Source organism: Mauremys mutica, chromosome 7 (genome assembly GCF_020497125.1).
Source record: "Mauremys mutica isolate MM-2020 ecotype Southern chromosome 7, ASM2049712v1, whole genome shotgun sequence".
Lineage (NCBI taxonomy): Eukaryota > Metazoa > Chordata > Testudines > Geoemydidae > Mauremys > Mauremys mutica.
In genome coordinates, this window is record NC_059078.1 from 87,036,862 (window position 1) to 87,052,064 (window position 15,203).

The 15,203-nt window shown below is 44.7% G+C and overlaps 1 protein-coding gene across 2 annotated transcripts in view; it reads left to right on the plus strand.

Moving 5' to 3' along the window:
* LOC123373709 (prosaposin-like) overlaps positions 1-14,746 on the plus strand; it is a 45,793-nt gene extending 31,047 nt beyond the window's left edge. The window contains exons 6-14 of one of the 2 annotated variants that reach the window (XM_045022792.1): positions 483-626; positions 1,659-1,715; positions 4,620-4,736; positions 7,874-7,972; positions 8,506-8,689; positions 8,923-9,092; positions 10,906-10,986; positions 11,547-11,654; positions 13,168-14,746. In XM_045022792.1, coding sequence (XP_044878727.1) covers positions 483-626; positions 1,659-1,715; positions 4,620-4,736; positions 7,874-7,972; positions 8,506-8,689; positions 8,923-9,092; positions 10,906-10,986; positions 11,547-11,654; positions 13,168-13,203 — 996 coding nt within the window. In that variant the 3' untranslated portion in view covers positions 13,204-14,746. The remainder of the gene's footprint in view (positions 1-482; positions 627-1,658; positions 1,716-4,619; positions 4,737-7,873; positions 7,973-8,505; positions 8,690-8,922; positions 9,093-10,905; positions 10,987-11,546; positions 11,655-13,167) is intronic. The other variant, XM_045022793.1, reaches the window with a different exon arrangement.
* The last annotated feature ends 457 nt before the right edge of the window (positions 14,747-15,203 follow it).

Genomic DNA, 15,203 nt, shown 5'->3' on the forward strand with positions numbered 1-15,203 from the left:
CGCTGTGACGTGGGCAGTGTAGTCACACTTTCCAGTGTAGTCAGAGCTCTCCCAGTGATTAAAAAAATATAAATAACCACCCCAAATGAGGGGTGGAAGCTTTATTGCTGGGAGCACAGCTCCTGATGATAAAGCAGTGTCTATACTGGCGCTTTTCATTTGTTGCTCAGGGGTATGTTTTTTCACACCCCTGAACGACTAAAGTTTTAGCGCTGAAAGTGGCAGTGTGGATACAGCCTTAATGCTCTGACATGGTCTTTCTCTGTTTCCTGGACAAATGACTTAACCTCTCTGCCTTTCTTCACTTGTCAAATGGGATAATACCCGCCTCCTTGTAGTGCTGTGAAGATTAGCTATGTTATAAAGAGCGTTGACGACAAAACTGCTGTGAATGCTTCCTCTGTTAGTAGTGAGGACAGAGCAGCGCCACTAGTGCATGGCCGTGTGTTTTAATTTTTGGCTCTCCCCTTATCTTTCATCAGGAGGAAGGACATTTGTGTGGAGACTGTGCTCAGCTGGTTGCTGACATTCAGGAAAAAGCGAGAACTGGGCCTTTCTTCACTGAGTCCTTAGTTGCTACTGCCAAGCAACTGTGTGAACACTTGGGCCCTAACATGGCTGATGGGGTAACAGAATTTTGATTTCACTAAGATAATTGAACTGACTCCAGTGGTGGCCAGGGTGGTACTGAACAGCTGTTTGCTTGGTAGAGGCCATAAGTACTCTGCTCTGGAGTCTTTCTTTTCTTCACAGTCTGCATCCATTCCCTTCCTGCTCTTCCATGTGGACAGAATGTGCATGGCTGTATTTGTCCTTAATGAAAATGCTGAACAATGTTGAAACGTCTCTAAGGCCTCTGTCCTCTCCTCCTTCAGATCCTTCCTCCACCCACATCTGCAGAGATCCTGACAAGAAGTTAACCAATTAACATTAGCCAGGCTGAGGGCAAACTGGGGAGAGCTGAACATGATTGGTTTTAAAGAAATTGTGTATACACTGACTGTGTGTTATCCCTCTCCACCATCCTGCCTGCTTGCTTATGTTCATAGATTGGGGCTCTCTGGGGTAGAGGCTGTGTCTTCGTCTGTAAGGACAGTGCCTTGCACAAGGTGCTACTGAAATAATAAATAATAATACTGTTGAGAGTGATACCATGATACCAGATTTTTACCCCACTTCGCTAAATGGCCCCCTCGAGGATTGAACAATGTTCAAACCACTGAGCTATCCCTCCCCCCATGTCATTGCTCTCCATGGAAAGCATCCAAAATGCTGGATACATTTTAGAGGGGAGTGGCAATTAATTCCAGAGCCAGGTGAGGTAACACTAGGGATTCTTTCAGAAGCTAGTCCCAAAAATGCAACATTACTTGCCGAAGTTCGGCACTTCATTTCTGATCCCTGCCCCTCGTCCCCCTGCCCCGTGACTGTGTCTCTTCCACACTGCACACTTCTGATAAGGTTTGAAAGGTAACACACAGAATAATCCAAAATACTATTCAAATTCAAAATGTACATTGAGGTCATGCTAGCTTCTGTGGGAACCATTGGTTTGAATTTTCCCACACGTGTGTAATCTCCTTCCTAATGTGGCATTAACAGTGATGTGTGGCAAGAACGGTTGTTGATATTTACTGGGATGTCTGTCTCTCCCACAGTGCAAGAGCTATGTTTCTGAATATTCAGAGTTTGCCATCCAGTTTATGATGCACATGGTAAGCTGAATATTATGTTAAATACATCTTCTTTAGATCTTTTCTATTCTTGGTGCTGGGTCTTCATCAGAGCTTGTTCTGGAAAAAGTTACCTTATTACCTTTAAATCTTCAGAATGAAGCTTGGGGAATCCTAAGGCAGTGTGAAAACTACAAGGTTAATGTCCTATGGATCCTTTTAGGCCATGCAGGAATGCTAGTGGATTTTGGAAAGAATAACAGCTGAAAGTTATTTATTTAGCAAGCTTTTTTAAAAAAAAATCTAGTTTTGCCATGGTCTCAATTCTAGGTAGCTCTGTCACTCTGAGTGCAGAAGGCACCCTCTTGTGTTGTCAGAGTTGCATCTAGTGTGGCTTTTAAATTTCCCCACTCTGACTTCATCTCCTATGTTTTACACACTTTCAGCTCTCTAGGCAAACAGAGTTTCACACATGTACCTGAGTAAATCCCTTCCAATGGAACAAATGATAAATGGAGCTGCTGTGGCACATCCCCAAAAATACTTCACAGCCTTGGAGGCTTTGAGGCAGCTGAAATCTGAATGTGGGTGGTGTGGGTTGGGTTGAAAGTTATGGAGAAAAGAAGAGAAACATGTCATGGCAGTGATGGTGAGGCTATGCCGTCTGCTGTGAGATGAAAATCATTGTTCAAAGTAGCACTTTGCACTTGCACAGCATTTTCATCCAAGACCTCAAAGCACTCTAGAAAGGTGGGTAAGCATTATTATACCCATTGTAGAGTTGGGGAAACTGAGGCACGGTGATTGACTTGCCCAGTGTCACTTTGAGTCAGTGGGGAACAGAACCCTACTTTGACTTTTATTCCAGCTCTAACTGCTAGACAGCAATGCTGCCTTTAAAGTAAAGAATCTTTTTTTTAAAAGAATAATCCAGATTATAAGTTTACTTGAACATAACCCTTTTCAAATTCAAAGGGATGTTATGAGATCCTGTTTGGGATTTGTTCTTTCAGTGCCATCTGGGGATGTGGAGACATTATTTTATATAGTAAAAAGAACATTCAAATATTTATATATTTGGTCCAATTAAATGTGGATTGTAACTAGTACTTAGGGGTAATATTTTAAGGTGAGGAAAAGAACACATTGAAAATCTTGGGTTTGCCCTTGGCAGTGCTCAACTTCTGTCCTGAGTTAGTCTGACTGAAGGATGTCCGTTTTAATTGCATGAAAATTAGCTGTTCGCATGCCGGGAGCTAGTCTGGAATGGACAATGAAACCATTGCTTTACGTTTCTAATAAAGATGACTGGGATCCAGGTGGACTGGTGGGGAGAGGTGGCTTCCTTAGCAGGTTCATTTTATTTGTGGAATTTCTATATGTATTTTGACCACTTGATTTATTTCGTCTGAATTTTAATTGTTTCATCTTTTCTTTCAACAACCCGGCTTCTTCACTAGCAGAACAATAAGTTATGTGTTAAACTTCCCTGCAGTGGTGCATTTCTTTTGCTTTTCATCTAAAAGATTAACAGAAATGTAGGGTTGGAAGGGACCTTGAGAGGTCATGAAGTACAGCCCCCTGTGCTGAGGCAGGACCAAATAAACCTAGACCATCCCTGACAGGGGTTTGTCCAACCTATTCTCAAACCCTCCAATGACGGGGATTCCACAACCTCCCTACTCCAGAGCTTAACTCCCCCTAGATCTCCTATGAGTAGGTCATGGTTCCTGCTCCCAGCACCTGCTCCCACTCCCAGCCCACATGTCAGTTAAGATTTCAGCCTAATGATGAGAAAGCGAGCTGGGAAGCAGGTGTGAAGGCCTTCCTATGATAAAGGTGAGGACAGGGTAATCTCCCTGCTGGCTCCAATCAGTTCCCTGCTTTACTCTGAAGTTAAGAAGGGCCCAAACTATAGCTGATTGAAATTTTCTGACTCTTTATTATTATTATTTTTTGGATGAAAAGTGCTGTTTTGCTGAAACTGAAATGTTTTGCTAAAACAGTTCCACCTTGACTTTTCAGTGAAAAATATTTGAAATGAAACAATTTTTTTTGTTTGGTTTGGAGTTGACATTTTTGTTTCACTTTGGTGTTTGAAAACTCTGACCGGCTCTCCTCTAGGGTAACCTTTATGGGTCAGAGCAATAATATGGATAGCATGAGAGTCTGAATTGAGAATTAAAAATGGGGCCTTTCTGTTTCATAACTAGTAATTTCCTGGGAGCCCTTGGGCTTGTTCTGCTTTCATTTACAAAGAGTAAATGAAGAATAACTCCACGGAACTTAATGGGGTTACACTGGGGCAAAACCAGGGTGAGAGTAGCATCGGTATCTGTCATGGTGCACCATGGGATCATGTTGCAGGGACATGGTGCTGCTGCTGCAGAATTAATTCTTGAAATGCTTATCCCAGTGTGTGACCCAGGGAAAGACAGTGCTTGGCCATGTAGTCAGAAATTTGGCTACATCTTGGAGGTATTGCTTCTCTCTATGCACAGTCTATGGAGTCTGGGTAGCGTGTCTATTATTTATCTGACGTTGCACAAGCTTCTCTATGACAAGGATGTCTTATACTTTGAGGAATAAGGTATTAATTGGGAGGATGCAGCAGGGATTGCATAGCTCTGCTGGTGCACTGATGTGGGGTACTGAAAACAGACATTTTGCAAAGCTGCATATAGTACCTAAGAGCTAGCCTTAAATCCAGACTAGCTACAGATCCAGTGTCATCTTGAGGAAAGGAAATCTGATCAGACCGTTGGCCTGGTAACCTACCTTCAACCACCATTTCCTCCAAGAGTGTATGGAAGCTACAGTTGCCAGGTGTATTGAAACCTTTATGACCCTGGTTTGGGTTGTCTCCTCCCTCTTTAGGGAATTCTTCATAGAGCCGATATAACCGCATAGAGCTTGTCCTTACTTGATTTGTGTATCTCTCTCCAGCAACCGAAGGATATTTGTGGCAGAGTTGGAGTCTGTCCTTCCCTGAAATCTGTCCCCCTCCAGTCTCTGGGGCCAGCTAAAGTGATGCATATGTCCAATATGAAGGAGCCTGTGGAGGTAAAATGAGTCTTTAGCGCCCTCTACTGTTTTGCTGAAGAAAGAGCAAGGCTTGCGTATTACCCACATGAACTGGAGCAGGGGTTCTCAAGCTGGGGGGTCGTGACCCCTCAGCCTCAGGAGGTTGCGAGGTTATTATGTGGGGGGGTCACGATCTGTCAGCCTCCTCCCCCAAACCCTGCTTTAACTCCAGCATTTATAATAGTGTTAAATATAAAAAAAGGTTTGCAGTGTGAAAGGGGTCACCAGTACAAAAGGTTGAGAAGCACTAAACTGGAGGAAGGGTCAAAGTCAGGCAATAAATACAGACTTCCATGTGTACTGAACAGCCTGAATCTGTGGTATAAAGTACCAATCTCACTGTTCTGGGGTTAGATTGCAAAAGAGCTTCTCTTTATAGAGGTGGTATGAAATGCAATACAGAACAAGGGCCTGGTCAGGATTAGACCTGATCAAAACTTTCACATTTTACAAATTTTGATCTTTGATTTGTTTTGCCAAAATGCGTTCACTTAATCCCTCCCCCCACCTCCTTCCCCAGCTCTAGTCAGGACATCACTTTCAGTTGCTTCAAAGGTTATCTGTGATATGCAATTCTACACCATCATCAGAGGAACTAGCCCTTAGCCAGGGCTAATCTCTGGTAAGGTTGAAATTTAGTCTGAGTTTGCAGTTATCAGAACCCCAGAAGCACCTTTTTTTTAAATGTACCATGTTCACATCCACATAACACAGTCAGAGCAGCCTGTATCTTAGAATCATAGAAAAGTAGGGCTGGGAGGAACCTTGAGAAGTCATCTGGCCCAGCCCCCTGCACTGAGGCAGGGTCAATTAACCTAACCCATCCCTGACATCCCAATGACGGACATTCCAGAACCTCCCTTGGAGGACTCTTCCAGTACTTAACTATCCTTATAGCTAGAATGTTTTCCCTAATATCTAACCTATAATCTCCCTTGCTGCAGATTAAGCCCATTACTTCTTGTTCTACCCTCAGTGGACATGGAGAACAATTGGTCACAGTCCTCTTTGTAACAGCCCTTAACATAATTAAAGACTGTTATCATGTCTCCTGAGCCTTCTCTTCTCTAGATTAATTGTACTCAGTTTTTTTAACCTTTCCTCATACACCAGGTTTTCTAAAGCTTTTATCATTTTTGTTGCTCTCCTCTGGACTCTCACCTATTTGTCCCCATCTTTCTTAAACTGTGGTGTCCAAAACTGGACACAGAACTCCCCCTGAGACCTCACTAGTGCTGAGCAGAGTGGGACAATTACCTCTCATGTCTTACAGATGTAACCCCTCTGCCAGGCTAAAACGATAGCAGAAAGGGCCAGGTTCAATACCTAGGGTTCCCTTCCCCACAACGTAATGCAAACCAGCTCGAGCCCCCATCCAGTGACCTGGGAAAATCTTACACACACCCCTGGGCGCCTCAAGGAGGCAATACTTCCCCTCTCGCAAGCACAGACTCTTGGTGTAGCAGAAAAGGTTTAATTACATAAGATAAACAACAACAAGCATTAAATTTGGAAAATACCTCAACTAGAGTTCATAGGTCAAACCGTGAGCAAAGACCCACCCCAGCAACTTGGGCTGTGTCCTTCTCTCTGGGCCCTTGAGTTCAGCAACCCCCCCAATCACCCACAGTCCCAAAAGTCCCACAATTCAAAAGTCTCTGTCCCGGGTCAGGCAGCCCCAGAGTTCAAGAGTCTCTTTGCAGAGGTCCCCCTCCCCAGCCTAGGTAGAAAGGGGCACCTTACGTGGTTTGGGGCCAACTGCCCTGCCTCTTCATGGGGTTCTGCTTCCACTAGTCGTCCCCGCAAACAGCTCAGCTCCGCTTACTCTGTGGGTTGCTCCACTCTGCCAGCTGCTCTGGTCCACCAGCTGTCCTGTGATCCGCTCCAGCCGTCCTCACGAGCTGCTCAGCTCCACTCACCCAGTGGCTGCACAAACTGCTCCACTCCGCTCTGCCAGTATTGCTTCAGGCTCCCCCACTCATTAGCACAGTGCTCTCAGCTCAGCAAGTCTAGCTCTTCAGTGATTTCAGCTCATAGTAGGGGAGCCCCAGTACCAGTGAATTCAGCTCAGTAACCTGCATCTAGATTCTTAAGGGAATCAAAAATTAACTCTGACATTCCACAGTGGAGAGAAGCATAGGTGGAACTGGTGCTTCTGGCTCACACAAGGAGCCTGCACCACCAAGTACAGATACATGTCCCCAGCCTCTCTCTCTCTCCAATGGGTTTTGGAACCCATGTCCCCCGTCTAGCAAGCGCTATCCTGCTGACAATGAAACCCCCCATCACAAGACAATTTTGTAGTTCCCCATTTACCCAATCAGGGTGACAACATTTCATTGCTCCTGCCCCAATAACAACGAAACTGGGGGTCCCACAGCTGTGAAAATAACCATCCCATGCTGCTTTGTGGTATGCTAAGTGGGGTGGGAGTGCCAATGCAAATAACCAAAACTTCTTTCCGCACTCCCCATAATTTACTACCAGATGTCAGGGTGGGGCTCATCCTGACTCTGCTTACACAGATAACACTCCTGTTAACACGCCCCAGTGTGCTATTAGCCTTTTTCACAACTCGTTGCTGAATCGTATTCAGTTTGTGATCAACTATCACCCCCAGATCCATTTAAGCTGTACCACCTACCCAGTTGTTCCCCATTTGTAGTTGTACATTTGATTTCCCCCTCCTATGTGTGGTACACCGGACCTCTGCTAGAATGTGGGGTTTTGGATCCATGCACAGTCCCGCATTAACACAGGAACCGCATTATAGTGGGGACCGTGTTACTATGGATTCCAATAACGGTAATTAAATTTGGGATCCATGCACAGTCCCTCACTATAACCGAATTCATGCTATATGGACGCACGTTCTAGCGAGGATCCGCTGTACTTTACACTTGTCGGTTTTGAATTTCATCCTGTTGATGCAAGATCAATTCTCCAATTTATCATTAGAGAGATTTCAGTGCAAAAGCAGTGTCCTTCAGATCACTGGGGAATACACCATATAGAATTTAATAGGGATGAAAGCAATAGGGTTCACTAGAAATGACTGTATCCCCCACCCCATATGATCGTTGTTTTACATGAACATTCTGTTGTGCTGTAATAAGCAGGAAAACCTGGGACCAGAAAATAAAACTCCCCTGTGCGCGATGTGTGAGATTGCGGTAAAGGCAGCAGAAAGCCTCCTGAACAACAACATGACAGAGGTATGTGGCCTTTTGTTCAGTGATGCAGAGCTTGCATAGGCTATTTATGAGTGCAGCTCCCAGCTTGGAGCATGTCCTGCTGCTGCTAGGGGGGTGCAAATAGGATGACCAGTCAGCAAATGTGAAAAATCGGGACAGGATAAGAAAAAGACCCCAAAATCAGGACTGTCTCTATAAAATCGGGACATCTGGTCACCCTAGATGCAAGAAAGTTGGTATGTAGCCCTGTACGATAGCCTAATTGTGCCCAGTATTCTCATATCCATCGTTTAGGGGTGGTTAGGGGGAGAGGGAATTCTGTGAATGGCTAAATGCTGCTTGCGAGCTCCTCCCAAGGCTTGATGTGGGACAGGCCTTGGCTTAGACACTTTTTAGGGTTAGTGGGTGAATCAACACAGTAAAACATTTGTCTGCAGCAGAGGGAAGAATAGCACAAAAGATTGAGATCTATCTGCCCCCTACTGAGGTACTATAGAGGATAGATGGCATAGATTTATTCTCTTCTCCTGACCCCTGCTGCTTTTGCTTTCCAGGAGCAAATAGTCCATGAAATGGAGAAGGTCTGCTACATGCTACCTCATGGTGTCTTAGGGCAGTGTAAGGACTTTGTGGACTCCTATGGCAAGGCTGTCGTCGTCATGTTGTTGGAAGCAACTAATCCCGAAGTTGTATGCATCATGCTGAAATGCTGCCCCAAGAATAGCCCTTCACACACTGGTAAGCACTGGGTGACCAGTGTCCTGTCCAAAGCATGCTTGTTTACTTGTGAAGAGTCCAATCTATGGATATATATGGCACTAGTGCAGTATTCATCTGAGGTCCCTTACTGGGGTTGGAGGAAAGAAGCCTTGCGCTGGTTCCTAGGTTTGGGACTAGAGCACACTAAGCAGCTGAGAACGCTCACTAGGAAGCTGGATATCTAACATTCTAATGTTCTGTGTGTCTGCTAGAGAGAAGTGCTCTGGAGCCATTACCGGTAAATGCTGGCGAGTTCTGCAATGTGTGTCAGATTGTTGTAACTTATATTGACAACGAGCTGGAGGAGAACGAGACACAGGCTGAAATTGGGACTCTGCTTGTGAAGGGCTGTCATTTACTGCCCAAACCCTTGACAGACAAGGTAACTGCAAGTAGCTGTTGTGGGGATGGAAGATCTGATGTCCCCTACCCAGCTGGCTTAAACATACGTCTTGTGCCCCAGTGGCTCTCAACCTTTCCAGACAACTGTTCCCCTTTCAGGAGTCTGATTTGTCTTGCGTATCCCCTAGTTTCACCTCACTTAAAAACGACTTGCTTACAAAATCAGACATAAAAATACAGAAGTGTCACAGCACACTATTACTGAACAATTGCTCACTGTCACATTTTTGCCATATAATTATAAAATAAATCAATTGGAATATAAATATTGTACTTACATTTCAGTGTATAGAATATAGGGCAGTATAAACAAGTCATTGTCTGTATGAAATTTTAGTTTGTACTGACTTCGCTAGTGCCTTTTATGTAGCCTGTTGTAAAACTAGGCAAATATCTAGATGAGTTGATGTACCCTCTGGAAGACCTCTGCATGCCCCAGGGGTATTTGTACCGCTGGTTGAGAACCACTGTTGTACCCCATCCACAATGCCTGTCACATATCTGCTGCTTCTCCCCTTCTCCTTAATGCTTTACACCTATATATTTTAGATTATCCTTTCTAAAATCCAACTGGGAACAAATTCACATGCACCGAGGCTGGGCATTAATGTCTGAGTGTTCGCAGTGGCTTCTCTGCTTGAAATGGCTGACTGCCTCCATCTCCAGCAGATGATATTTGGAGAATCATGAAAAGGTTCATGGGCTGGTGACTCTGCTTTGAAACTGGCCAGTGCAGCTGAGACTCTGGAATGTGTATTAGTTCTTAGTCCCTGCTGGGATTTCTCTCCTTTTACTCAGCACAAAATAATATAGACTTTCTTTTTGTTCAAAATAAACTGCATGAGTACAGAGCAAGTTGATCTCTGGCAGATCAGACAGCGGTGCCTGTCCCTGGATATGTGGCAGCCTGCCTCCCAATCAGAATCAGAGCGTAAAACAAAATGGACAAATGTATAAGGCCACCTGGTCCAGCATCACAGCAGAACTGTTCTAGAGATAGACGCCTCATGTGCTAACTCAGGTGTACGTCGTCATGCCCCAGAAATGTATCATATACTGTCCTGTATTGGCATTGCACCATATCTGAGCTGTTCAGTCATTTGCAATAACAGTCAGAGGGACGTGTGGAGGAGTTTCAAACCCTTCTCTTGAGGGTTAAAGGAGTTGGTGCCTGTCCCATCCTGAGCTGTCAGCAGTCTAAAAATCCACCTTTATGTAGCAATATGAGTTTGTGGATCCTTTTGATGTCTGCTGTCTGGGTAAAAGCTGTCATGGCTGCAGTCTTGGTGCCGCACTGTTACCTCTTGGGGAGGGGGGAAAAGTCATACCAGAACTACAGACTAGCTGCCTAAGAGCATTTGGCTGCCTCAGTACTTTGGGACTGCTGCTGAGAGTAACTGATGCATTCATAGCGTGTGAGTGCAGGGCAGAGCCACCTTTTGGCCAGCTCCTGCACAGGAGTGTAAGTCTTTGTGTTTCAGCATAAGGTCATAGGAGCTTCTTCCCCTTCTCCTACCTGCCTCAGTGCATACAGAGTGTGTGGTGGGGAAGGAGGGAAAGCAATAGCTTGTACATTTCTTGAGCAATTTTCCTGACCTGTAGTAATGTACTGCTCATTTCTAAAGGACTGAACTACTCTCCCTAAGCACCTCTTCCCCAATCTCAATGGCAACGTGTTCATCTATAAAGCACAAGACAATCTGGGGTTCCCCTGTTTGAATCAGGGTACTTCGTCTTCATCTCATGATGGTCTAGCAGAGTATTCAGTCTCATGTCATCTCTTCTTGTTATAGTGTGATGAAATTGTGCTGCAGTATGAACCAGAAGCCCTACGACTCCTGGTACAGATAATGGATCCTTCTTTTGTGTGCACTGTAAGTAGTTCCGCTGGCATATGCAATGGGGGAAGTATACTATCAGTTTAGCTATCCAATTGCATGGTCTCACGAAAGGGCAGCTGTTCATAGACTATTGGTTTTTTGCCAGGAAAGGAGAAATAGATTTACAGTATTATCTTCCCTGCCCTGTGATTCAAATGCAGGAAATGTAACTGCCATGTAATGCAGTGTGAAGTGCGTGTCCCTGCTTCAAATGGGATCTTCAATATTAGATTCACAAATGTGCAGCCAGCATAGAAGCTGAAATTGTCTAGAGTCTGAAATTCGGTGTCCTCTCAAGGGGCTTCTCACAAGTCTGTTCATTCAGCTACAGACCCAACTGTCTATAGCAGTCTAGCACTGTGGTGTTGGAAACTCCCAGCACTGCCTCTGCTTTGTCTACACACTCCAACTCCCACTGGAGATAGTCATTGCTGTGCAGGAGGCACAGAATCATGGGGGGAGGTCAGGTCAGGAAGAAGTGAGATCACTGATGTCAATGGTAATCAGGAAAACATAACTGCACCTTTTGTTCTCTCTCTTCTTTCACTGAACAGAAAATAGGAGCTTGTGTATCATCCAAAGAGGATCTCATGGGTGGAGATCCATGTGTGTGGGGCCCAAGCTACTGGTGTAAGAACATGGAGACTGCAACTCAATGCAATGTAAGTCACCAGAGATTCCTCCAGAGGGAAGAGTCTGAGATGCCATTAAATTAATGGGCAACAAACTAAAGTACTTCAAAAATATTGAACCTGATTCTCCTTTCGCTTATGCTGGCCTAAATGAGGAGTAACTCCATTGAATGAAGTGTAATGTTAGTGTAAATGAGAGGAGAATCAGGCCACATTTGTGAGAGAGAACTACAAATGCCTGGCCTCTGGTTTTTGGGAAAGGGAGGTTTACCTGCAGGGGCAGCTCTAGCTTTTTTGCCACCCCAAGTACGGCAGGCAGGCTGCCTTCGGCGGCACGCCTGCGGGAGGTCCCCGGTCCCGCGGATTCGGCGGCATGCCTGCGGGAGGTCCGCCAGTCCCACTGCTTCGGCGTACCCACCGCCGAATTGCCACTGAAACTGTGGGACCGGCGGACCTCCCGCAGGCAAGCCACCGAAGGCTGCCTGACTACTGCCCTCACAGGGACCGGCAGGGCACCCCCCATGGCTTGCCACCCCAGGCATGCGCTTGGAGCGCTGGTGCCTGGAGCTGCCGCTGTTTACCTGGTGGGAATAGAGGCTCGTCAGCTCTTGCTTACCTCTCAGGTCCATTCAGAAAAAGTGTAATGTGCCATTGCTAGAACACTTACAATTACGCTGGCCAAAGAATTAGATGTTCTACTGGAGTGACCATCCTGTGCTGGCAGTGAGATTGACCTAATGGGACTCTTCTGTCTCTAAAACCTGAGGCTTCACTGTTAACAATTCACTGGTGCAATTTCGAACAGCTGACTGTGAGCTGATAGGCTCAGAAGCTGTAACCGGCCCACTTAAATGCTTTTTAACCCCTTGGATGCCAGGAAACTGAGATTATTTTGGAGAAATCCACAAATGCTAATGCAGAGGAGTTAGATTAGAGTTTTGACTATGAGACTAAAAATACATCCTAAAGGAATGAGATCAGCTGGGAAGAAGGTTGGTCACATCCATAGATGAAATAGAAGGAGCTAGATTAGCCCACGTCTGGCTTGGCCATTTCCTCTAGAACTTGAACTCTCACCTGTCTAAAGGACAGTCCATAATATAAAGCATCTTCATGGCCTGTGACAATTGTCTGGCTCTGCCCAGGAAAAAGCAAGGGTGGAGGTTTTATGGAGAACAAGGTTTTGCCCTGCCCCAACCAGGGTCGGGAGTACTGGGTGAGGTAGCATGACAAGTTAATGCAGCAGATCCACAAGCCTCTCTTCTTCACTGGCTAGGTCGAAAGTCTCGCAGTTACTGAATACTTGTATGGTCAAGTCTCTACTCTTTTCCCATGGTCCACCCTCATATCGGATGACTCTTTCAGTCACAGAATGGTTGCTGGTGCATACAGATGCCTATATAAGCTGCTAATTTAATATCAGTTTGCCCTTAAATCCTGAATGGTGCTGGTGCTCCAAGCTGTTTGTGCAAATTAACGCTGGCTATGTTATGATATGACAATACAGGCCTCTTTTTCACACCCCTCTTCCTCTTTCTCCTAGGCTGTTGAGCACTGCAAACGTCATATATGGTACTAGAAGAAACCTTTCCAGCTGAAAATGTTTGCCATGGTTTTGATTAAGCATCCTGGATTTGTTTGGGTGGGGATGGGTGAGATGTACAGGTCAGTTCATGAACTGTCTGTCTCCTCTCCCTTCTGAAGGTCCTGTGCCTTCAGGTTTGTTCGCAGTGCTGCTGCCATTTAGGGAACTCCTCTGCAATGCTGACTCAACAAAAGCCTTACAACTGTACCGTTCTTTGTGCATTTGGAGCAGAGGGGTTGTTGGGTGGGGAGTGGTGTAGCGTGGGGTTTGTTGTATTGTGAATTAACCGCCTTGTGTCTAATTGTAAAATAAATAAACCAGAATAGGCTGACTCAACTGAAATTCCATGGTTGGTTGGTTTTGACTTTCCTGCAGTGTTCTTGAGCACTCTGCCCTTACTTTGAGCAAGACAATAAAGGCTCAGATTTTTAAAGCAGTCTGAGAGATTTAGGGATTGCAAGTGAATGTGATCTGGGCCTCTCAATCCCTTGGGTTTATTTAAACATCCCACCCTAAATTTTATTGACTTGTAAGTGAAGAGTAAAACTGCCATTTTGAAATGTTTCTTGTATAATCCAGAGAAGGAAGGCTTGGTGTTTGACTCCACTTGCAACTAGAAATAAGTTTTTTTTTAAGTGCCAGATCCTCATCTGGTGTAAATTGGTATAGCTCAACTGAAGTCAGTGGAGTGATGTTGATTTTTACCAGTGGAGGATCTGGTCCTAAGTGCCTTGTCATTGTAGCAAAGAAAAGGGCAATCTAAAAGCACAGCTTGTGTGGCAAGAGCTGCAGAAGCTGTCTCAATGTGGACATGTTTGTGTTTTGTTGGGGGGCTTTTGGGTAGACATCTTAGGAAACTAACTTGATTAAATTTAACTGTAATTCTTACCTTTCCATTACTTTCTCTGGTGGTACAGCCTCGATATTGGGTTTTTTTAAAGTTGAATGAGATACAAAACCATGATGTATAGCTTTTCTGTTGGAATTAGTACAGCATCTGAAAGTACTTCGTGTTCAAAAAGCATAGAAAGATACAAAGCAGCTGCAGTTTTTCACTCTGTGTGATGAAAGTTTGTAGTGGCTACCAAAGCATCTGCCTGATATGGGGTTTTTCCCTGTGCATCAGTGGGGAGAACATCCAGCTCTCCTTAGCTGTAGCATCTTTCCCCTAGCATTACTGGCTGCATGACATTTACCCTGATAGCGCAGCCTCATGTCTATTAACTAGACCCAAGCCCCAATCCTGGTCTCACTGAAGTCAGTGAGGTTTTAAAATGTTCCTCCTTCTTGTCAGGAATGATTGGCATAAAAAACTTAGGCAAGGATGCTCCTTCAAGTCATTCAGATTCTATTATGGCAAGCTCAGTATAAATACCTATGTAGAGCTTATTTGTGAGAGGAGCCATTTTAACTCAGCAGGCAGAACTCTTGATCTTCCCTTCTGCCCAGCTATAGATGTGAGGGGAAAACGTGCAGCTGCTTTCAATAGAACATGGTCTTAATCGTGCACGAAAGCTTCTGTAATTAAAAAATAAAGACTTCCTGTAAACCTGACATCTTTGTGCTCTTTCCCTTCGTACATAGTAGTTCTTGAAGTTTCTCACTGGGTTTCATGTGTGGGTGATCCATCCATTATACACCCTTCTGCTGCAAGTCCTCATTATCATCTGAATTTAGATAAAGGTCAGATCATCCCATAAACTCCTAAAGGCTGAATGTGTTATACAGGTGGCTTGTACATGAAGGGTGTGTTTTCTGCTGCTTGGCAGCAAATTTGCATGAACATAGGGTAGCACTGACCGCAGGGTGTTGCTCCAAAAAGGGTAGACTGTTGAATACATACAGTTGGCCAACAATCCAGTAAAGAAACTTTTCTAACTTATTTAGAGATCAAAACTAACTTTAACTTAACATGGTACCAGTACTTTTGAGTCAGGCATTGTTCTCAACTTTCTAGAAAAACTGGTTTCATACCAAAAGCTAACTTGAATAGA